The 23,306-nt window shown below is 40.4% G+C and overlaps 1 protein-coding gene across 1 annotated transcript; it reads right to left on the reverse strand.

The window, feature by feature from the left end:
- Nucleotides 1-19,673: 19,673 nt before the first annotated feature.
- Nucleotides 19,674-22,712, reverse strand: LOC128455482 (SUN domain-containing protein 2). The gene is made up of 11 exons (XM_053439153.1): nucleotides 22,495-22,712; nucleotides 22,347-22,406; nucleotides 22,042-22,101; nucleotides 21,833-21,924; nucleotides 21,256-21,351; nucleotides 21,019-21,111; nucleotides 20,825-20,909; nucleotides 20,517-20,632; nucleotides 20,208-20,381; nucleotides 19,982-20,071; nucleotides 19,674-19,790 (listed from the first exon to the last, which is right to left on the reverse strand). The coding sequence occupies exons 1-11, from the start codon at nucleotides 22,676-22,678 to the stop codon at nucleotides 19,674-19,676; spliced, it is 1,167 nt and encodes a 388-aa protein (XP_053295128.1). The 5' UTR covers nucleotides 22,679-22,712.
- Nucleotides 22,713-23,306: the final 594 nt, after the last annotated feature.

A 23,306-nucleotide genomic window follows, 5' to 3' on the forward strand; every position in this document is an offset into this window, starting at 1 on the left:
AGACACACTCATGCTCACATTCAGACACACACACATACACACACAAAGGCATACACACATCCAGTGCCTGGTCCTGTTTAGAGGAAGGAATTAGGCTGCAGTGGTTTGGAGTTCAACTCTGGTATTAATTGAAAGCTGGCTAATCCGCTTTATCAGGAGCAGATTGCACAGTTCATGTGATGTAGACTCTCTTTCATACGCTTCCAGACTGGCCTCCGTATGACTCAGTAAAAAAGAAGACGAGGATGTTGTTACAATTTTATGAATTTTCCGCGTTTTGCCCGACCTTAAATTAAAGGTGTTGACTCTGGAGTTCTGGGATTGGGTAGCGGTTCTTACAAGAAGCACAAAGTTAATTTACTGTCACATGAACAAAAGAAAATCTCGGGACAAACTCTGCAGACACAACAAAACAATGGGAAACTTTCAAAACACTGAGGGGAGCGGTGGCGCCGGACAGGCCGGACAAAATGCTGTTGTGGCGTCGGCCCTCATCACCAAAAGCTCTGGGATCTTGACCTCGTTCCAAGTCCACATCGTTGTCAGCAGCTCTGTTCAACCCCGAGATATTTGAATTCTTCCAGTTTTCTTTTCTGTCGTGTGTTGGAAGCTTCACCGACACAAACGCTCACGGGGAATTTTACATCAAATTTCCTGCCGTATTATCACATTGGCTCAAGAAAACATTTCACTAACAGTCTGGCAGGAAAGGTTCCAGAGAATCTCCAACGCGACCGACTGAAGTTCACCAAAGTTTAGCTCCACAAAAAGCCGAATGTGTTATTCGCTTCCTCGCTCGCACATTCATGCATGTGTGATCGTGAACTCAAACTGTACCATCACCATAACTAACCAACCGACCCACGCACCCTAACTAGGCTTAAACAAGTAGATTTAGAGCCTCAATACAACACAGTTTCATTCAGAATACTCAAATGACTTGTCTTTCTAATGATCCTGAGTAGTTATAGTAAACTTAGTTAACTAAACCAAAGACGTGACTCATTTCTGTCTCAAGTCCTCCTCCTCGTTCTGCCTCCTCTCCCTCACTCCCCTGATCTCTACCGGCAGTTTGTGTGACTGTGCACAGAGAAGTCCTGCTTTTAAATAACCTCATATTCTGTAGGATTGTTAGGATCTCTGCTGTTGCATGCGACTCATGAGAGCAAACCAGCAGCCGGAGAACCGCACCTTCTCCATCACGCTTACAATAATAAACAAACACTTAAGGTTGTGGATCTGTCATGTAGAGAAGAAACAATGTCGACTCCTGGTTTCACGGTGGAAATAAAGAGTGGCGCTCTGTGTGGGAGTTTCTTTTCAACCCCCCCCCCCCCCCCCCCTCGTCCCTACCGTAGACCTCGCCGCTCTCTATACAACAACTCCTGACTTCCTCCTTTGCTTCCATCATAATTACCTCGGAGGCGAGGAGGTCTCCCGACGATAAAGTGTAACTAGGAGCCATAAAGAAGCCGCTCGCACAGACGGCACATGGGCTCGTTCTTTACAGGAGGACAGCCTCACATAAACTGCATAATGTTGTTTGGGATATCCATCTTTTCTACTCTGAATTTAATTAAAATACCACATTATGCTTCTAATTTAACGCTTGTGTATAACGACATCACTGCAACTGCTACACTGCTACTCCCTCAGGCCAGTGTCAGGCCCGAGCTGCTCTGAAGGGAACCAGACTCGCCACTGCAGCTGGTTAGCAGCTTTCTGGGCTCAAGTCGGAGAGTTTCCTTCAAAGTAAGTTGAGTATAAAATATGGGATTACAAATACATGAATATGATTAATAAATGAAAGCAAACCAAAAAAGAGACAACAATGTGGTTGGGTTAAGTTTAAACACACACACATATATGGTAATGGTCTTTGAAAAGTGTTCTAGTCTTGATGAGCACTCAACACGCTTTACAGTACAGTTTTTTCCATTCACCCCATTTCCAGCTCTTTCATAGATCACACTTGTTGTTGTTGTTGTGGTTTTGTGGAGATACTAGAAAAGGACTTCTACTCATAATGAATTCATATAGGACATTCTGTTCCGTTACAGACCTGCTGAAATAACATCTGGGTCTTTTAGAAACTGTGCTAGATTGGTGCAAATATGTAGAGAACTGCTGAAATACCAAAACCTAAAACATGTTTTGGGTTTTCTAATTACTCATGTAAAACAGGATGAGGCGTGATGAGACTGAGCGTGAAACAACAACTGCTAAATACACAAATGAACACATTAATAACAACTCAACTCATGTTATAATTAATTCACCCTACTATGGTCTGATTGAACTTTAATAGTTCATGAACACGGTGAAAACCCCGTGATAGATGTCGACATGTGACCGAGAATGTTTTACGACGGCTGCTGCTGCTGACATTTTCAGAATGTTTGCTTTGTTGCCGATTCATCAAAACAATTTAAGACAAATAGATCAGCTACAAGGACGTTTTGTTTCTTCCTGCCCGGAGCGTCTGTTTGAAACAATCTACCTGGCGGCCAATAACAGAGGAAGAGCAACATAAAGCTAAAACTTGCCTGTGATTTTGATCCAAGCCCACATTATGCATGATATATCGGGAGGCCCAATATGCTTGATGGCTTAGTAATTAGGAGCTATATATTTTCCCCGAGCGATCAGCGAGAATCATTACCGCCTTATCTCTGTGATGAATGTTTCATGAGTCTTAGCAGTTATGAATATATTTGTTCACATTTTGTATGTACATATTCAAATGATGGAAAGTTCCTACTTAGGAGATGGAATTTATATTCACATCCAAGTGTCCAGTTCAGGCCTGAGATCAGCTGCAACTCTGATTCGGTCCAAAAAACTAAACAAAATAAAACAAGAGCATTAATTAAATCAAATAAATAGAATAATTACTGTATCTTTTTCCAGCCACGTGTTGGTGATCATTTGATTTCCTCTTTCTCACTCACGCCAAGAGTGACGTTACAGAGTTAACACAGAGCTCCTCGAGTTACTTTCTATTCTTTACAGTATTAACACGTAAACGTCAGCTGTTGGCCGGTTCCCTCAAAGCGTTCCAGAGTCGGGGGGCCTTTAATAAACGAGTGGATATCAGCCTCTGGATCAGAGAGAGCGCTGTGGAAACGAGACGGAGGGAATTTAAAGTACAATAATCCGTGTGTGACAGATGTAAACTGAGCGTAAAGAAATGTAAATACAGGCGATTCCAAAAAAAAAGTGCCTTTCCTGAGGTGTAATTTATCTCGAGCACTAATGCGCCCACACGCACACTTCCACAGCGACACATGCTCCCACGTGTTCACGACATCTCACTCTCCCAGTCCCACACAAACACTGGTGCAGGTGCAGCTCTTTTGACTGATGAGCCTGTAAGTGTTTCCAAAGAGCGCGCTGCTCTCTGACAGCTGTCTCTACACACACTGTTTATATGAAACTCTCCATCCTGCTCTCCCTTCCCTTTGTTCTCCCCCCCACTCTCCTCTCAGACCCACTGCTGCTGCTGCCATATCTATCTATCCCTCTCTCTCTTTCCACTGTGGCTGAGCTCCAGTCAGTCTTTCATGCCGCCGAGTGAAGTGCCAGCTCTCAAGGTACGGTAACAAGAGTAAAACTCGGAATCATCTAAAGGGAACTTAACTCCGCTCCGTGTAGTCGGAGCAGAGTGAAAAGCAATCTGCGGCGGCTCCGGGGTTTCAGACCAGAGAAAGGGAAGCAGCTGCGGCGATGCCAGTGCCAGGATTGCATTTCGATCTCCACACATTGACAGAAAGTTCAACAATTACCCCAGAGCACAGCCTCAAAATATGATTAGCATGGACCCAGATGATAATGGCTTTTACATGCAATTACGCCAAAGGGGGAATTACCCAGTGTATGGGAATAATGTAGCTGGGGGAATGGGACAATTGCTAGCTAATGCCTGTTGTTGTTGGCTGACCCACTGGAAATTTGTTTATTATAAGGTCTTATATTCAGACAGGCTGCGTCTGCACTAAATCATATGATGGATATTCACGGAAAGAAAAAACTTCTTTACATTAAATTAGTGATGTGGAAGTATTTAGGTCATTTTGGAGCGATAAAGCCGGTTCTTAGTTAACTTTTCATGCATGTTAATCCAGTGATTGCACTTAACTAAATGGGCCAAGATCTACAAATGTGCACACAGTGATTTCCTTTCCAGTGATAAAGGGAAGTCTAAAGCTGGTGAGACCTCTGAGAGACGACGGAATGTTTACGGAAGGTTGTTTCCAAACTCTGTTGTTTTCAGATTTCAGAAAACTTGGAAGGTGCACCTGCTTGTGAAATGTGATTCGGCTGTGAGATCCTGCTCCTTGTGTTGTGGCGCCTGCTGTTGACTCCGGTGCATCAAAATGAAAACCTGATCTCAGACTCGTCACTTTCAGTTGCTCCGCTTTGGTTTGAGGTAAGTTTGTGTGGGGGGGGAGAAAACCCTGGGATACTCCTGACTGCACACGGTGCATTTGGTATTTGGAGAGCAGAAATATAAATAAATTACAAACTTGACTCCAACTACGAAGACAAGTCAGTTTAGATTCACAAAAATAAAATAAACCGAGGCACTTTTGTTTCGGAAAAATGTAAAAAGCTTTTATTAGCGTGGAAAATGCATTTTAAAGATGATACCCTGCAGGGACGCAGCATTAGCCACACTTATAGAGGCATTCTGATATTTCTGCAGTGCCTTGGTTTGTCTTATTTTTGTGTATTAAAATGTGTCACCCCTGCACCAAAGACCTCATCTTTAATAAAATACACTTTTTTAAATTTTGTGACTTTCCAACTAATATTTTTGACTGCATCAACAAACTGAAATACTCTAAAGAGGACATACAATAATTGTTATTATTTATAAATGTATATATCCATTTAAATGAGTGTGTAGTTATTATGTTATATTTCTTCAAAAATACAATTTCTATTTTTTTATTTCTTTTTTATAATTACTACTAAAGACTAAATTTACCATAATGTAATTCAAATAGTCACTTGATAATTAGAAAAAGGTTTTTTCTCTCTCACACACTGATCAATAAAGTCTGATCAGAGATAAGTAGAGATACAAAAGACCAATCCATTTAGCATTGTCATTTTGGGTGACCTGCTTTTAAATTTGATTTATTCTTTCCAAGCAGACAAAACTTGTCAACTTGCTGAAAAAGATCCCAAGTTATTGTCAGTGTCTAGACTTCAGCGGAAGACAAAGAAGAAAACTGCTATTTTAGACAATCCCCATCGAAGAACATCTTTCACTCTGTCTTAACTGGATTTCCAGAATTTCCTCAAGCACCTTTTGGGTGAGACCCAACAACAAAGAGAACAATAACTCTTCCTGCTCGACAGAAATGTTGGGACTGGGACGATATTTCCAGTTGAGTTAAACACCGGTTGCAATATTATAGCTGGAGGAGTTTTCCCACTGGGTGTCCAGTACTCACCCTCCTGCAACAATAGAAAGACATACACACAAGGAAATACACGGATTTTCAAAAACCTATAAATTCTTAATCTCCCGTTTTGGCCATTGCACTTGTACTCCTAAAGAAATAGTAGAAATTGTAACGGATCAAATAACCAGAAAAGTATATAAACACACACACACGATATATACATGGACACTCACACAACTGTATTATAGAACTGACAGTAGATCTACAGCAGGCGTTTGACCAGACTGCTCCATATCCACTGTATAAGACAAAGCTAATGCTGACTGAGTGTGATCTGGGTTTGGCAGCTCCGTATATCAGTTGAACGTGGTACATTCCAGGGCACACCACTCCAGTTCTTTTATTTAGACTATCACCGATCAGAACGGTTATGAAGCGCCGTGGCTGCAACCCCGCTGCCTTCCTTCGCTGGGAGTCAGCTGCCTCGTCTGGCGGTGTTGGGTAACCCTGAGTCAGAGCTCTGCGGCTTGTCTTCGTGTAAACAGATGGTCTCGGCTCTGATGACTAGTTCCTGATCTCACCCAGATAGGGATCCGGGCTGTCAGATGAGATTTCCAGGCTCTACAGAGGTGAGACGACTGCAACGGTTGGAAATATGTCGAGCGTAAATAAAGGACCGGCTCCGGTTTCCAGTGAGAGGTTCTATTTAGATTAGAACCACAATCAAAGTGTGTGAAGAGTGTCAGGGTAGGAAACCATATCGTGCGTGTGTCTTGTACCATGTATGTTGACACTATGTACATTATCTACAATGTATCTAGATTCACGATATCTCGCCTGGAGAACAAAAGAAAAAGGGAATTTGAGAAAACGAGAAGGGAATAAAACGATAGTTCAACGAATTGATGAGTGTTCTTAAAAGAAAAGTGGGAATTGGGAATAAACATGTATCTAATATTCTTATTGATCTTCTTTGTTCTGTTTATTGGCAGCTGACAAACAACATCAATGGGAACCTCTGCGATTTCACAGTGTCTTCTTCTTACTGACCCTTTATTCTCAGTAATAGACTCACTTAGCATTCTGTAACCCCCAACGTTCTCAAAGAAATAAAAATAAAAAATTGCACCAAAACAAACTGCACATACAAAATCAAAGGAACCCAGGTCTGCCGACTTAAAATCAAAGAACATTTCATAAAAAAAGTTCAATATTAAATTAATGAATCAGTTTAATTACCGACTGAAATGATATGGTTCAGACTCCAGTTTCATTAATATAATCAAATAAAGTGTGTGGATAAGAAGCTTTCACAAAATACATTCATAACGTTTTACTTCATTAATATATTATCAAATTTAATTATTACTCCTTTATTTTAAGACAGTGCCCTTGATCTTAATGCAAGCCACATCAGTAAGTCAGTGAAGATGGACGCTATCTGGGTTATCTGGATTTTTATGGAGAAAAAAAAAAGCGATTCAGCGATCAAAGATGTCCCGTGTGGAAACATTTCAAACATTGCTTCACGGTTCAGAGCTGTTCTTAGCGGCTTGGATGTCCCTCCGTTCGCTAGCATTACATTGAAATTCAGTGTTTTCCACTAATGCTGCTACAACATGAAATTACAGCCTGGAAATCTTGGTCGTATAAATAAAGACCAAAGCTATTAGTCATTAGCCGACCAAACTTTCCAGTTTATCAATGTGGCTTCGTCTTGGCCTAAATGCCTTCTATGTGTTACAGGGTTCCTTATTTAATACATCATCTCACAGCCGCCAGCTTTTCATTACTATCTGAAGAGTGGTGGGGTTGTTATTAAAGCCGTTTTTCAAGTGTCAAGCAAGTGCAAGTATCCTCCACTTAGCAAATACTGTGCAGGGCTCAGCCTTACATCCTTGACCTTTACCCACACGGCCCACCTTCCTCCACATTCCTCACACGCTGACGCTATTCTTCCATCTCATGATGTCAGTCTGAGAACAGTCATATTCTCTGGACAAGGAATGAGGGAGGAAGAAGGACTTTCCAAGTGGGATGAAGTGATCATCCCTTTAGGTATTCTGCTCTTAGAGCTTACAAGCTTTGACGAGGGCCAGAGTATCCAGAAGAAGCTGCTTAATACACTGAAAGTATTCCTCCTGCTCTCTCCACCTTGCTCCTCAGATGGGAGACAGGGGAGCAGGGAGGCGGGGGGGGATTTGGGAGGTTTGTATGGATTGCATTTGATCAAACTGGACCTTTACTAGGATCTCGCCTCACATTTTCCATCCAAAGAGGCTGGGGCGCTAGCAGACCATCACATCATTACAAGGGCTTTGATAGCCATACCTCTGTTATAGGGGAAAGTAGGCAAGGTGCCCTGTGTCTGTGTGAGTCTGTCTGTGCGAGTGTGGCTGCCTTTGTCTCATCTGCCAGTTCACAGCATCTCGGTTTGCCAAGTTGTGGTCCGAAGCTGAAATATAATATTTTGTCAACATCTAACATTTGTCTTGCATTTTCGTTTTTTTTCATTCCGTTCCCCTGCTCCCGGACTTGAACTATTTTTCTGGCTGTTTCTCAGCAACCCCCTTGAAATAATCCAAACCATGCCGTCTGTATGCTATGTGGTTTGTTTATGCTCTACATTTTTTCTGTTTAGTCACACATCATACACCCTGATACTGAAGGCTTGTAGAATTTGTAACATTTAATTTCCAGAAGTACGAATAAAACGGAAAAAATACAGAATCTTTGCACCTGTATAGGAGCAACTGGGTCTTAGATCCAACTTTGATGTGAAAAAATAAACACCTACTTAAAGTGAACTAGGGCAGAAACTAGAATCAAATCATTTTTTCTGATTGAGCAAAAGCGATGCAATAGAAGCACGACACATTGAGGATAAGGTTACGTTTAAACTCAGTCTTTCTCCACTCAGACCGTCTGTGATAAAAAATTGTCACACACACGTGAAATAAGTATCTTTCTATGCGACCAATCCTGAGGTTAGTATCTTAAATATTATTATCGGAGGATCTCTAAAATATATTGGACACAGGACCTACAGGTTAGTTTGATACAGGCTTTCTTGGATCACTGGATTCCCTAGACTGAAGAAGGCAGTAAGGCCTCCACCCCCCGACACATGAGAGGATTTATGGAAATAGAAAAAAGAAAACATATTTGCTAAATATTCTGTTCAATTTCATTTCTCAATGCACATTTCCTTAAAAGATAAAGAGTTCCTCTTGACCCAATTCACAACTTAAATGTGAAAAGAAATAAATTGAATAACAACCAAAACCAAAGGGATGAACTTAATACAATAAAAGGATATGTGTCCTCGTTGACATGTCACTCCTTTAAAGTTACCTTGAAAGGTTAGTAGTTATTGTTACTTTAAGGCATCAGTTGAACTCCTTTCTTAAATAAACTGAGAAAAAAAAAAAAAGAGCAAATAAAGTATAATTCTACTCAGTAAAATCCATGTGATTAGCCTCTTACCTTCATTTGAACAGCACAGACATCCACACATCAGCGTCCAGGTGAAACCAGGGTATCCACATGTTGTAGCAGTAGATGAAGAAGCTAACAGCTCAACCTTAAACAAAACCAGCCGGTTGACAAATGTGCAGAGCAGTTATTTCCAAATGTCTCTTTTCACTTCACACTGGAATTCACATTACAAGGCTCACAATAGCTGTAATAAAACATTATGAACTGTCTCATCTGTCAAAATAAAACACATTCTACATTCATATTTCACAGTGCATACAGATCGGATTCAACAGGAAGTGAGTCAACTCAAATCACTTTGTTAGTTTTACTTGAGCTAAAGCAGCAGCTAGGAATGTAGCGATTAGCATCAAGACTCGATGAACAGACAGAAGTTGGCGGCAGAACAGCTCCTCAGCTCATCTAACAACGAACTCCACACATGTCTGTCTGTCTGTCTGTGGACCGTGAACCATTCGTCTAATTGGCTTCCTACTTGGCATGTGGAGCGTTTCTCCTGGGAAGTGCAGTGCTGGTTTTGGTGCAATATGGAAATGCGATACGTTCAATATTAACAAAATTTGAATAAACAGGCGACCAGCGTTCTGTTGGCGACGTGGTGGTGTGTTATTTTCCCAGCGTCCTCACATAAAGTAAACCAGTGGTCAGCAACTGGCAGCCTGCAGGGAATAACATCTGTCCCACCTGGTGATTTTGATGATTTAATATCTTTTATTTCCCCACATGGGAGCTGCTGATCTCCATCATGACACAAAACATTCAAACAATCACTTCCTCTTTAACAAGTTGTCTTCAAAGTTAAAGCACAATGTTAATTTTGTTGCCATAGTGCTTCGTAGTGAGCTGGATCACTGAGCCTTTATTTTGAAAAGTTGGGAACTTTGGTTTGAAAATGATATCGATTGCTCAGCAGCTTAAGTTAACCACAAACGTGAACAGTAAGAAAGTCAATTCAATTTCATTTTATGAAAACCCAGACTATAAAATGTTCACTGCAGATAAACCAGGTAGGATGAACACAGTTGTCTAGCTACACTCTGCACCATGGACTGTTTATAAAATAGCTCGGCACATAACATCCATCAAACAAAGAATACAAAAGTGACTGTAAGTTTTAGAACTGTTTGAGGAGGACTCACTAGTGACAAATAATCATTTTGAAGTAGCTCTGGAGCTTTGACACAGTACAAACACACGGCCTCTTCCAAACAGGCAGGTTGAGACCAAGCACTGCTCGAGTTTAAACATCAGTTACAATAAATTCACTTCACACACAACTTCCTGACTGGTTTGGCTCTGACTTCCTGAAACAGAAAGTGAGATGCAGCTCAACTCTGTTTTTAACTGAATTCAAATGAATCAAACTGAAAGTCAAGCAGTTAACTCACCTGGGTAATCCTCCATTAGCTTTAGGCGATGTGTTCAATGAACATCTGTAACTTTGAAAACTACAGAAAATAACCTGCCTTAAACTCACATTTGACACATTTTGTTTGTTTATAACTTTTACTCATCATAGTATTGTTTGCTTCTTTTTATTTGATTATCTGATGTCATATTCACTGTCATACCCGTTTCATAATGGTCAATATGCAGGAGTTGTGATGTTAAATTAATAATGCGTGCTCAGATAATTTTGCAAGTTTAAGAAAGGGTGGGCTTTAAATCACTTTATGTCATGTTTTTTAAATCAGAATTCTCAACACTGGACATCTGAAGTCCCCATAACGAAGTGGATGATGACATCTTACATCATATCACTCCATATCATGTGAGTGGCATGTATGTAAGATGCACCTCATTATAAAGCTAACATACTAAACAGGATTTAAAGCAGCATGATGTAATACGTACTCTGTAATTCCTATTAATTTACTTTTCAAACAAAGAACAGACAAAGAAAAGGTCATTTAAAAAATAAATAAAAAGTGATTTACGCAATGGTTGTGTCCAACCATGTCTTTGCATTGATGTTGAATGTAATCTCATTGCAGCTATTTGCTTTGTGATTTGTGTAAACGCGCTATAATTTAAAAGTGTGATGACATGTAAATGCAAAAGAAAACAACAATGCATTTTAGACAATATTTTTTAACATAGTTTCATTTCAGTATTTGTTTGTATCCTTCAGTTTCATAGCCTGGCTAAGGGGTTATATTTAGTATCACTATCTTCTATATTTTCAATCACATTACTATTACTAATACTTCATGACATTAATGCTCTCCATACATTCAGAACATGTACTATATAAGTATATATGTAGTCAGCCATGTGATCAATAAAGCAAAAAGGCTTTTATTGCCCCTAAACGTTAGGTTGTGTTATTGTATTAACAGCATTATGCCTCCATTAGGACAAAGTGTCATCTTACCAAATCAATAAGGACATGTCTGACAGTCCCCACGAGTCTGTCTGTCCGTCTATCTGTCCCCTGCTCACTGTTTATGTCATTAGTGAATCACAGCAGCCACTTCCCTGAACTGTTTGGACGGCTGTAACCGGAGAGGAAGTCAGAATCAGAGAGCATGTAAAGGCAGCCGAAAGCCGCCCCGGCTTGTTAATGTCGTTTCGCCTCTGACGACAATGATCGGAAGTGGGAAGGTTTTTATCATTTCACATCGTACAGCAATAAGCTCCATCCGGTTCCTGAATGCCCTCAGCGGACCTGCAAAAGTCCAACACAGGTGCACATGTTCACATGAGCAGCAGAACTCTGGGAAGAAAGTTCCCATCCACGACAAGCAGGCTTTGCCACGCTCACCGCTACACGCTTGTTTATGAAATGTGCAATGAAGGCATATGTGTGAGCCAGGATTTCCACACACACACACACACACACAAACACACAAATGCGCGCCTCCCTCCTCTGCACACGCTCACTTATGCACACACAAACAATAAGGTCCCCATGAAAGGAGGGCTGAGATCTAAAGAGACGTAACCAAGTTTGACAATCAACAGCCCCATTAAAGCAGGCCCCGCTGCAACCAAACACAGCGGTAATTGTAAATGTCAGGCAGAATTAACACAAAAATAAATAGCTCAACTTTCCTTATGTGTATATATGAGAGGGAGAGTATCACAGCGGAGCCCCGAGACACAGCCTCACACAAGTCAGTCATCAGCTATAGCTACATAGCAAGTATTCTGATCTTTATAGGAATATGATCCATGCTCAAAGGAATCAAATTATACATTTTGACTGTACAAACAGATTACACACATGTGAACCATGTAACATTTATGGCTTTTCAACGCAACACGTTCACCGCGCCGCTGCGTTCGTATGTGTTTTTCCCATATTCTCCTCTTCGGCTTCGATCGCATTGCAAAACGAGATGACTGACGATGAAAGGCCTAACCCCGGCGCTGGACTCGTCCTCCACATTCCTGCAGGACGAGTGTGGTATGACTGATTGACTGGTTGGCCGGCTAACAGACAGACTGCGGTCGAGTCTGAACTGGAACACTCGGGAGGGGAGAAGGGCCGGAAAGAACTTGTCATGTCTCCTCCGCTGACATGGAAACACACGAGAGGAAAGAGGAACAAAGAGTGGGTGGGAGGACGGGTGGGTGTGGGGAACAGTCAGAAACTGTGACACAGATAGGAATCTCGCTTCACGCACTATGTGGAGGCAGCCACGCGTGTGCGCCTTATGGCCTCGGCAGTAACTTGGCCCACGTCACTTCACTGTGTTTTGTCCCGCTCGCCCAGCACTCTGTATTTATGTGTGCAGGCACAGACCTGGTGTTGTGTTCACCAGTTATGTCATGGTTCCTGGCCTGGGCCCTTCTGCAGCGGGTGTGTGGATTAGCTTATGATTGTTCTGGGATGGGCCGAACCTCGCTGCAGCTCCAGCTGCAATTTTCCCAGAACCGACTCGGAGACTTGAGCTTGAGAAGAAAATTATAACTTAGGTATCAGATTTAAACTCAGGGTGAGATTTTTTTTTTTTAGATATGTCCAAATAAGCTAATTCTATTTTCAAGAATGCATTTAAAATGTCCTGCGTTTCCTCCAACAACATTTTAAAGCCTTTGGATTTCTGAATACACAAAGTAGAAAAGAGCCAGTTACCCTTCTGTACAGCAGTGGTGGGACATAACAAAGTACATTTAATTACTTATTCAGGAAAAATATTGATGTATCTGTACTTACTTAGAATTTTTATTTTTGTGTTTTTTCACTTTTAGCTCAGTAAAAAAACTGGCAAATATCTGTACATTCTACTCCACTTTATTTCCAATGCATTGTGTTACATGTTCCCATAGTCTTCTGTATTTTTAAAAGTAATTAATAACACGGGGGGAGTTTGTCCACTGATCCAATGAAAGCAAGAAGGTAACATTAGACCCCGCCTCCTTCAACAAGGCTCAGCCAGATGAGTGATGATGTTTAAATTTTTTAAGCATATTTGAAAGCAAGTTCTTACTCATGTTTAATTAAGTAGGAAAGTTAACGTAGACCTTGTATTTTTACAATTATGTGTCTTTAAATAATAAATTAGTTTCAAAATTTTCAAAATAATTGAGTACTTCCTCCACCACCGGAGTATTGTAAAATAAATACATATTAACTTTTTATCTCCTGCATTAGCCTTAGGGGAATTTGATATTGTTGCTATAAATCCTTGTATATTAAAATGTTTTTCTTTCTTTCATGAATTTTCATATTTGGATTGTTTTGTGGGTAATAAAATTGTCTATGTTTACTTTTGTTGGCAAACTCACTGGCCCTTGAGGGAAGAATAAAGAATGTTAAATTAAATAGAATACAATTGAATTGAGCTGAGTTGTATTAAAATGAATTGAATTATGTGACGGATATATCAGTTGATACCTGTGGAGAGCATGAGGTCACTGCACCAGGATCTAGTGATACGATACTAAAAGGTAAAAATCCTCTGTTGGACTTTCTTGAAACACTGATGTTGAAATGTAGCTCATGCTGTAACAGTGATACAGGCAGTAGTAAGTAGAAGTACACTTTGATTTCATCCAAACTATATATCACCCAGTCATTAACCATGTTCGTTGGACTACATCCAATGTCTTTTTTTTGAGTTTTTCCCCCCAGAAATACGTCAGTGTAACCCCCGTAAAAAAAAATACGGGCGATGCGTTAACCACTGCAGCAGCTGCGGAGCTCCGGCTGCAACATCTTCTGGATCTCAGCTGTTTAAGTCAAAAGTGGCATTAACATGTGGCCTTGCAATTCACGGAGGTCAAGATCAGCGGGGAAGGCATGAAAACTGCTAGAAACACCAGTAGTCAAAGAGGGACCTTGTCAGAAATGTATCCCTGTGCCCATGGCCCCCGACCCCAATCATAAAACTCACAGACACAGAGGAAACCCACCAGTAAATCTGCTTGTCACTGGCTCTGACACACTGGGTTTGATCTCGGTGATATATGACTTTAATATGTGGATGGAAAAGACGGAGAGGCGGAGAGGATGTGAGACACAGACACAGAGGAGGGGGGGTGAGGGAAGTAATGAAACATAAAAAGTGACTTTTGAGTTTGTGAAAGTGAGCGAAGGTGTGTGAGCACATCAGGAAAAAATGTCAGATTCGTAAAATGACAATAATAAAACAATGATATGTGAGGATGCATTTGATGATGAATCAAATAATCCAGAGTGTGGACTGGTCTGAACGATGCCAGTGAGATTAAAACCATAAAAGGAACTTGTTAAACATGTGTGTAGAGAATATTAAGAGCTATTAAAAACTTTGGAAAAAACATACATGGACTTTATATAAAGTATATACTGCAGGTGAAATTCAAGCTGTACCTAATTTCAGGATGTGTGAAGCTGATGATGATAGCTGTACAAAACAAAAAATATTTGTTGAAGAATAATACATTATATTCATATTAACTTTTTTGACTATCAGCGAGTGGTGGAAGTTTTATAATATTTTGTTATATATATATAAATGGAGAACAAAACATTTTGTATCACAATTTATAGAAAAGATATATTAGGTCCCACGTGTGAATCAAATCTTCAAAGGCACAGCATTAAATGATACAGAACATATCTCCTGGAAACTTGTAAGAATGGGCCACGGGCCATAAAAGAACCTCTTCAATTCTGGGATGGATCCGGACAGAGGCGGATCCAAGAATATTATTTTTATTTTCATGTAAATTTGCAAGATTTTCACTGAATTCCTGCTGATAATATCATATCATCATCATGTACCATTACACTGATGCATCTCTGGAGTGTGTTTGAATTTAAGGGGGCCAGTTTGTCTGACAGTGGAATATCAGTAAAGACAATTTATCGTGACCAACTCTACATGATAAATAAAGATGTTGATCTCTCGTTCCAAAATGTGCGTGATTGTTCCTATCAGTGTGTGTGTGTTGCTTATATCCCCTTCACGTAATTATTTGTTGTGAAATCCAAGAGATTAAAACAGGGGGTCTTTTGATCCGCTTTCTCTAATTCCCAAATTTTCCTCAAACTCTAATCCTCTTTCAGCAAAAAAACATCTGTCAGTTGAATGTGAGAAAAACAAATAAAAGAAGATGATCACACTCGACTGTGTAACATCCATTCTTGTGAATGATGCAAACGGAGGCACAGCAGTGGAAATCAGGCTCTTGTTCAGCATCATCTCGTGGTGTTATCATTACGAGGAGAGAGGGAGACATAAAGCAAGAGATGCCTATTAACTTCTGTTGAATTAATACTAATGAGCTGTTAATGACTATAAAATGATCCTAATGAATATGTGATGCCAATAAAAGCAGAGCCGAATCGACGGAGGGAGAGAGAGACAAGACCAGAAAAGGTGAGAGAAGCAGAACAGGGGATGACAGGGGGCAGAAAGGTGAAGGGTGAGGAGAAGATAGAGAGCTGAGAGGGAAATGAGAAAAAGAGGACGAGGAGGATGAGAAGAGAGCGAGAGAGAGAGAGAGTGAGAGAAATGATGGAGAGAGAGAGGGAAGGGGAGATGACAGAGTGCTGACATCAGAGGAGCAGCAGTCCCTCCACATCACTCAGCCTTCCTGGAAAAATCGATTCTCCCCGGGACGGAGGACGGTGTCGACAGCCGGCCGGACCAGCAGCTCCACAGTCTTACTCCAGCCATTAACATTATGAGGCAGAGCGGTAATAGCTCTGTCTCTTCAGGTATCAATCCAGCCATTCTGCTCTTCTGATGGACTTCTGGGCTGGGATCCAGACTCATGGCAATGGACTGAAATGAGAACTTTTTGTGTAATTTAAATTGTGCTCATATTGAATATCATGAAATACCCCCAGTTGTTTTAAGCATTAAAACTTTATTTGTCTCCATGTGTGACCAGGAATAATGTGTGTGAAATTTACTCAACTGTACTTAATGACTATAGTTTTATATAATCCATATTAAAGAGGATTTTGGAGAGTTATAGCATTTTAATGATCTTACAGCATAAGCTTTCCCTTTCTTATGATTTTCCACCCAAGCGGAAGCAGCCTCGTCCAATTTGGGGAAGAAAAACAATATTATAATGTCTGGTCTTGTTTCGCCTCATGTGCCTGTGCAAGAGTTTAGTGTTGCCTCTTGCCCACGTGGGTTCAACAGTTAGAAAGCTAGTCAAACACTCAGTTGTGAACCAACTACTAAAATAAAGGAATAAAATAAAATCTTGTACCTTCGACTAAGATGTTATATAATTCATATTATGTATAATTCTTTATTACCCTATTTTGTACTTCGGTGATTTGTTAAATCCAGAGTCTAACAAAATAATATTTTTGTCATAACTGGCATGCATGTTGCGTATATTTGCTAAGAGTAAAGGATGTGAATGGAAATATCGTTGAAAAAACAATTTTCAACTTCAATTTAGAATTAGAATTAGATCTGATTCACTCAAATGATCCACTAAAACTGCTGGTTAACACTTGAAGCAGTTATTTGTAGTTGGTCCAACAAATTGTTTCAGTGTAGGAGGATAAATCCTGGATTTGTTCTCGTGGTTCTGCCTCCGGTGAGGAGGAGGCGGCGGCGGCGTTAGCTTCACTTCCCTTTGTGATGGAATCGTTTGTCAAAGTGACAGAAGTGGACTGAGCACTCGCGGTCCTGGGACCTGTGTATGTATGTGTGCTGTGATGGTAACAGTGCACGTTACTTTAGTAATAACATGACTGAGGAGTCAATGAGTGCTCAGAGAGTTCAAAGCCAACAACTTACACCCCATCTATCTTTGTACATGTATGTGTGTGTTAACTTACTGTGATGTATATGCTGAGGCCCCATGTGTATTATCAAAGTCAATAAAGGATTTATAATTACAATTAAAATCCACAAAAGTGAATCCTCTGTCTGCAACGCTCACAAATAACATCCTCTTATTTTCAGCTCTGCCTTGCTTCCTGTCTGATCTATACAACACTTGATTCCTCTAAAGCAGTGGATCCCAAACTTTTTAAAGTCGCGTACCCCTTCAGACATTCAATCTCCAGCTACGTACAACGCGCAGCACGTGCGATAGGAAACAAAAGATGTTGAGCTATGCAAAACCTAAATCAAATATTTCCCCTGCGTACCCCCTGAACCACTTTGCGTACCCCTGGGGGTACATGTACCCCAGTTTGGGAACCAATGGCCTATTTCAATGGCAAGATAAAAAATAAAAAAACAAGAATCAACAGAAGACAACGGAAGCGTATTGCATTCAAAAAACAGTTTGTTTGAAATAGGAAATACGTGAATGAAATACGCTTCCGTAGAAGAAAGCTCATTTTTAGTTCAAACATATTTAGGCTTTTTTTTCTCACTTTTTTTACGTCCTACAGCCACCATTACCATTATGCAAATTAGGCGTCATTTAGCGACTTCTAGCGACTTTTAGGACAGCCAATAGCTACTTTCCTTACTGAGGAGTTGGCAACACTGCCTGAGTACTTACTTGATTTAAAAGATGTGACAGTCAAGTCTACATTGTAAATGCTTTTGAGATTATGAGTCTTACGTAGAAGGGCTGTAGTATGCCTACTCTTACTCTGTAAAAGCTTTTGTAAATCAAACTAATGAACCTAAAAGGGAAAACACAAGGCTGGTTCCCCTGTGGTTCCTCAGTACAGCAACCTCACTAGTAAGCTTAGCTTAACAGTATAGATGTATAGAATCAGTCTGGTCATGATCAATGATTTTTCAAAAATGTCTCACCCCAAATGTTCCTATTAAGTAGTATCATTTTTTTTTTTTTTTAAACGAAAAATCACAAAATAGCTAAAAGTAGATATAAGATTGAATGTTAAAAAAAATTTCAAGACTAGACTGGTCATGTCAACTAGTATAGAAGTAATGTCACAGCCTAATGTGAAAATGTATTGGTAGTTAGCTAGCAATGCAAGCTAACTACCAATACCAACTACGAAGATTGCACTGCATGTGCTTGCTAACCATCATTAATGAATCCAAATTCAAAACAAGCTCCCCTAAATGTGGTGAATAACACGGTTTTAGGAAAAGTCAATGAGTGAAATACAGATGGAGATCAAACATAGTTCTAGTATTTTAAAAGCAATGTAAAAATTACCTAAACAATTATAGTGTAAGCTGCTAGCTAGCAAGTTGCAGTTAGCTAGTTAGGAAGATTGCACTGCTTACTAACTAACGTTGATAAACTCAGGTTTACCACACAGTTAAAATACAGCTACTTACATTTTGAGGATGAACTTGCATAAGAAGTTTCACTGTAGATGTCAAGACTCCCGTGTTGGCTGGAAATTCATGTATTTGACCCTTCTATTGAGATTGCGAGTAATGTTTCTCGGTTATTATTCCCGAAGTCCACCAATCCGAAACTATACTTTTAAAGTCCATATCATCAGGTTTCCTGCATCGAATTCCAACATCAAATATACCAGATAGGATGCCAAGAGCATGTTCTACAACATGGGATCATCCATTTCTATCTACAGTGAAAAGCTGTTCACATGTAAAGGGTTTTTATAAATTCATCTTAATTCTGTGCTCAATAGTTTAATTATATTACTATTTTACACATCGATAACATTTTCCAGGACAACTGTTTCAATTTCAATGTGAGTGTTAACTTTTGCTCAGTTTCCATGACTTTTCCAAACCTGGAAAATGAAAAAATAAATTCCATGTTTTCCATGGTTTCCAGGTACCGTGGGAACCCTGGCCATTTCTCCGTCGCGCTGCCCCCGACTGAAGCCAGCCCCTCCGGCTATTCTTCGGGTCATTTTCCTCACCCGGTCTCTGAGTTCGGCCGCACCCTGTCCCTCGTCCGCGCTGTTATAATCCGGACAGTCGGCTTCTTGTTTGATCTTCTTTAAACTCATCGTAGGTCGCTCTGAGTTCGTAGCGGAATCTGGAGGATAACTTTTTTTTACTTCTGACACCAATGTAACGTCCTCACTTACAGAGGACAAGGAACTTCTTCGTAGTTTAACTACTTTTATTAATCTTTTCACGGACATGTCACTTAAACATAAACCCAGTCCGTTACAATATATTGATAAGCCAGTAGCCATTCAGATTAACCTTAGCCTCAGCATACCCTAGCCCTTACCCTTATTCACCATTTCGTTCTTTATTCTAAAAAGTTGAATAGTTTGAAAAGAACTGTATAACTGAAAGTTCAAATTAGTGGAAGTAGAAAGTTGAACCGAATTTATGAATCAAAAGAAAAACTTGGGGAATTAAAAACATTTTTAATAGCAAAACTGATTTGAATAGAAAAAAAAAAGATACAGAGAGAGACAGTTTATTTTCAAATTCAAGTGGAGGCGATCTTCCCATGCACACGGAAGCGGTAAATACATGTATATTCCGCTTGTCCCCAGTTACTGAGGACATGCATTTCCACACCACGATATATGTCGTCAGTTGGGTTCTGGTACCAGGGCACAGGAGAAAAGAAGAGAATGGAGAGAAACAAAGAAGACAGATATCAATTGGGATGAGTGAGTTGGATAGAGTGGGATAAAGAGATAGAATCAAACAGACATAAACTTTACTGCATTCTAACATTTAAGACTTAACAATGGTTTCGTTGTCTGTATAGATTTGATAATTTGCACTTACAGGCAGCTGAAACGTCTGCGTCGACTCGCCACTCTGATCGTATGTGAACGTTCCAAGAAGAGTTCTCTTCCCTGAGATGTCTCTCATTCCCTGGGAGAGAAATAATACATTAGAGTTGCGACTATTGTATGTGACTCACTTTTTTCTCCAAGGTTTAAACACAGGGATAGGACGTCTGCAGTGCCTCGTATAATGGATTTCAACTAATAGTATTGAGAGCACTCACATAGAGTTCAAATTCTTTGGGCGCGGACTTGATGCTGCCACTGGGTGAGATGTAGCGGGCTATGTGGTCCACTGTCACGTGTGTAATCTTAACAGGATTAGAGAGAGTGATGGCAAGAGTTCCCTGGGCACCAGGGAATGACCAACACCTCCCTGGGAGCAGTGGTGCCAGACCCTGTGGAGAGAGGAGATGCAATTAGGAAATAATATCTCCTTGTAGTAAACTAATAGTCACCGACTTGCAGTGAACAACACCCAGCCCCACAGAAGATACAAAGAATACAGGGCAGGAGTTGATCATTCATTATACCTGAATAGCGGTCCGCGGGCCCACAGTGACACTCCAAATCTTGAAACCAAACAGGGTCACAAACGCCCTACTAACATGATAGGTCTCTGAACACCTGGAAGTGATCACCCTGGCACCTGCAAACAGAAACACAAAAATGGGTCATTTGTGTGAATGCTAAGTCATCATTCTGCAAGAATGTTACAAGAATGGTCATACTGAGCTTATAGAAGTGATAATTATAACTGATATGTGATGCTGATGACTAAATCTGTAATGCAGAATCATTCACTTAAGACAAGTAACAGTGACATGGAGATATTCCTGACCTTGAACCTCGAGGGCAAAGTCAGCCATGTTGTCAGCTATCGAATGTCCAAATCCTTTGTCATCAGGAATGAATACAGCCTGCTCCTGATAGACATTAAAATGGTACATAATTAATTTGTATTGACATTTGTGACATCTACAGTCGATAAGTAGTCTTGGAGATGATCTAGATCTAGAGGATCTCTCCATCTACCTTGATGTGGTTACTGAGCCACTTCTCCATTGCCTGTTGGATCGCTGGGGTTAGTTGACTGTTGGTAGCTAAAGGAGCCGGTGGTTTGACCCCCTGGTAAAGCAACAAGAAAGTTACAGTCACATTTCAGTCACACCATGTCAAAGAAACACAGCAGCAAGTTTGAAGTAAACAAGAACTAAAGATGAATGGCTGTGTGTGTCTGTCACTGGCAGACGTCTCTAGCAGCACGGTTACCTCTGCATTCTTCATCTCCAGCGCTTTGATCCTGTCACGAAGGCTGGATATCAGCCCGATCAAGTCCTGCATCTCTAGATTCATCAGCTTCTTGTTCTGAGGGAGAAAGATATGGTCAGAGTGAATAGATGTCTCTGCATTGGGGCTACATTTTTGCAACTTAACTAGTTTCTCAGCAAGAACTTAAATCCTGTATAATTTCTCTCCGGGTAAATCACATGGATGTAAGTAAATTTTTTTTAATTTTTCAAAGGAAATTGTAGTTTTAGGTTTAGAGTTGTAAAATTCGTCAGTACTGGCAGTGGTGTGTACTTGTAAAAATATACAGAAGTTACAGGGATTATGTTTCACTAAGGATATAAGGCACAACCCAGAGTCAGAGTCTAAAATCTGGATTAGGGACTACTCTACTAGAGCACTACTATATTGTTCAAGAATATAGGAAAATGTAAATAAAGAAATGCATGATTTACACAAGGGTATAGTTTGAGAATCTGAATTCCTCAGAAGCTAAATAGAAATTATAAACACAAATACACAGTGAGAGACATGTAGGTGATCTGCAGTTGAGTCCTACCTCCTCAGCAACATCAAGATGGGTGCTGGGTTGATGAGGTAGCAGTTTTAAACCCACGAAATGGGTCATCACAGGAAAGAGTAACCAAACACCTGGAGAAAACAAGGGGGCACAGTTCTTAGAGCTCCAAAGGTCTGAGAGAACAGCAAGTAGTCTCCTTGCCAGATGACCTGCAAACTTGAATCTTGTAGAATGTCAATGCCACTTACATAGTGATATGACGAGGAGAAGTAAAAGCAGACCACATGTCTTCTTCATGCGACTGCTGACTGGATTTTTCATGTTAGGACAAGGAAAAAAGGAGATTTTTGGGTTTTGATCATCTGGAGCCAAGACATGCAGTGATTGTGAAAAAACAAACTTATGTCAAATGATAGTTGTTCATGTGAACATGCAGCAATGTGAACACAGCCCACACAAATCGACTTAACAGTGCCATTAAAACAAGCACAAGTATGAGCTTGAAGATCAAGGAAACAAAAGCCAAACCTAAACACATCCACCATCAACTTACCTAAATCTCCCACATGCATCATCCTCGAATTAGCTTCGGCCCCCGTCCATGAGAGTGATGCTGCAAAAAATTGAATATATCAGATTATTATGCAATAATTTATGATATCGTGTTATATTTTACAATGCCGGATAATTGTGACACTCACTCATCGAAAAGGCACTGCTAATTGCTCTCATGTATCCACGAACTGAATCCTTTTTGCTGGGACCGTTGGTAACTCTGTAGGTGTAGGTAGTCCGGGTACTGCTGGTAGTACTGGTTTTATTGTCAATGGGCAGCCTGCTGGACAGGCCCTCAGACATCAAGTACCTTGCAGGGATGGGTGGCATGAAGCTGATTGTTTCAGCAGCACTCCTCTTCTTGAAAAGCCTTTAAAAATTGACAACACACACACACACACACGCACAGTTGAAGAAATTGGCATTAGGGAATAGACAAATGTTGAATTCAAGCTTGAGACACACACATAGTGTTACGTACTTGACAGCGTTCTCACAGTTAGGGTTAGGGTTAGGGATATATTTGACAGACGCATCATATTCCTTATGTGTGTCGTAGTAGCCAGCGGACCTCAGGCGTGCACTCGTACGACGCATGACTGAAAGACAGAGGGAAACAGGATATGAATTATCACACTGTTAAACTGCACAGTACTGTATATGCTGGTCTGCTACCTAGATATGTTCCCTAAGTAAATAATTTTGCCTTTCAAATGTGTAGCATATGAATTGCTTTACTGCTCCTTACTTGCCTAAAATTTCCTTTGAATAGTACACAATGGAACTGCTTTGCTGTAAAGAAAAGGTTATCAAAGGAATGTGATGTCACCAGGCCCTTGTGTGATGTCAGAGAGAGAGAGAGAGAGAGAGAGAGAGAGAGAGAGAGAGAGAGAGAGAGAGAGAGAGAGAGAGAGAGAGAGAATAACCCTAACCCATAAGACTAATGAATTATTGTCTG

The sequence above is a fragment of the Pleuronectes platessa genome, chromosome 14 (genome assembly GCF_947347685.1).
Source record: "Pleuronectes platessa chromosome 14, fPlePla1.1, whole genome shotgun sequence".
Classification (NCBI taxonomy): Eukaryota; Metazoa; Chordata; class Actinopteri; order Pleuronectiformes; family Pleuronectidae; genus Pleuronectes; species Pleuronectes platessa.

Coding starts and splice junctions, on each gene's coding strand:
- LOC128455482 (XM_053439153.1), bottom strand. CDS start 22,678: ATGCCACCCATCCCTGCAAGGTACTTGATGTCTGAGGGCCTGTCCAGC. Junction 20,633..20,824: donor CTTTGCCCTCGAGGTTCAAG/GTCAGGAATATC, acceptor TTCTGTTTGCAG/GTGCCAGGGTGATCACTTCC. Junction 20,072..20,207: donor CCAAAGAATTTGAACTCTAT/GTGAGTGCTCTC, acceptor TTTCTCTCCCAG/GGAATGAGAGACATCTCAGG.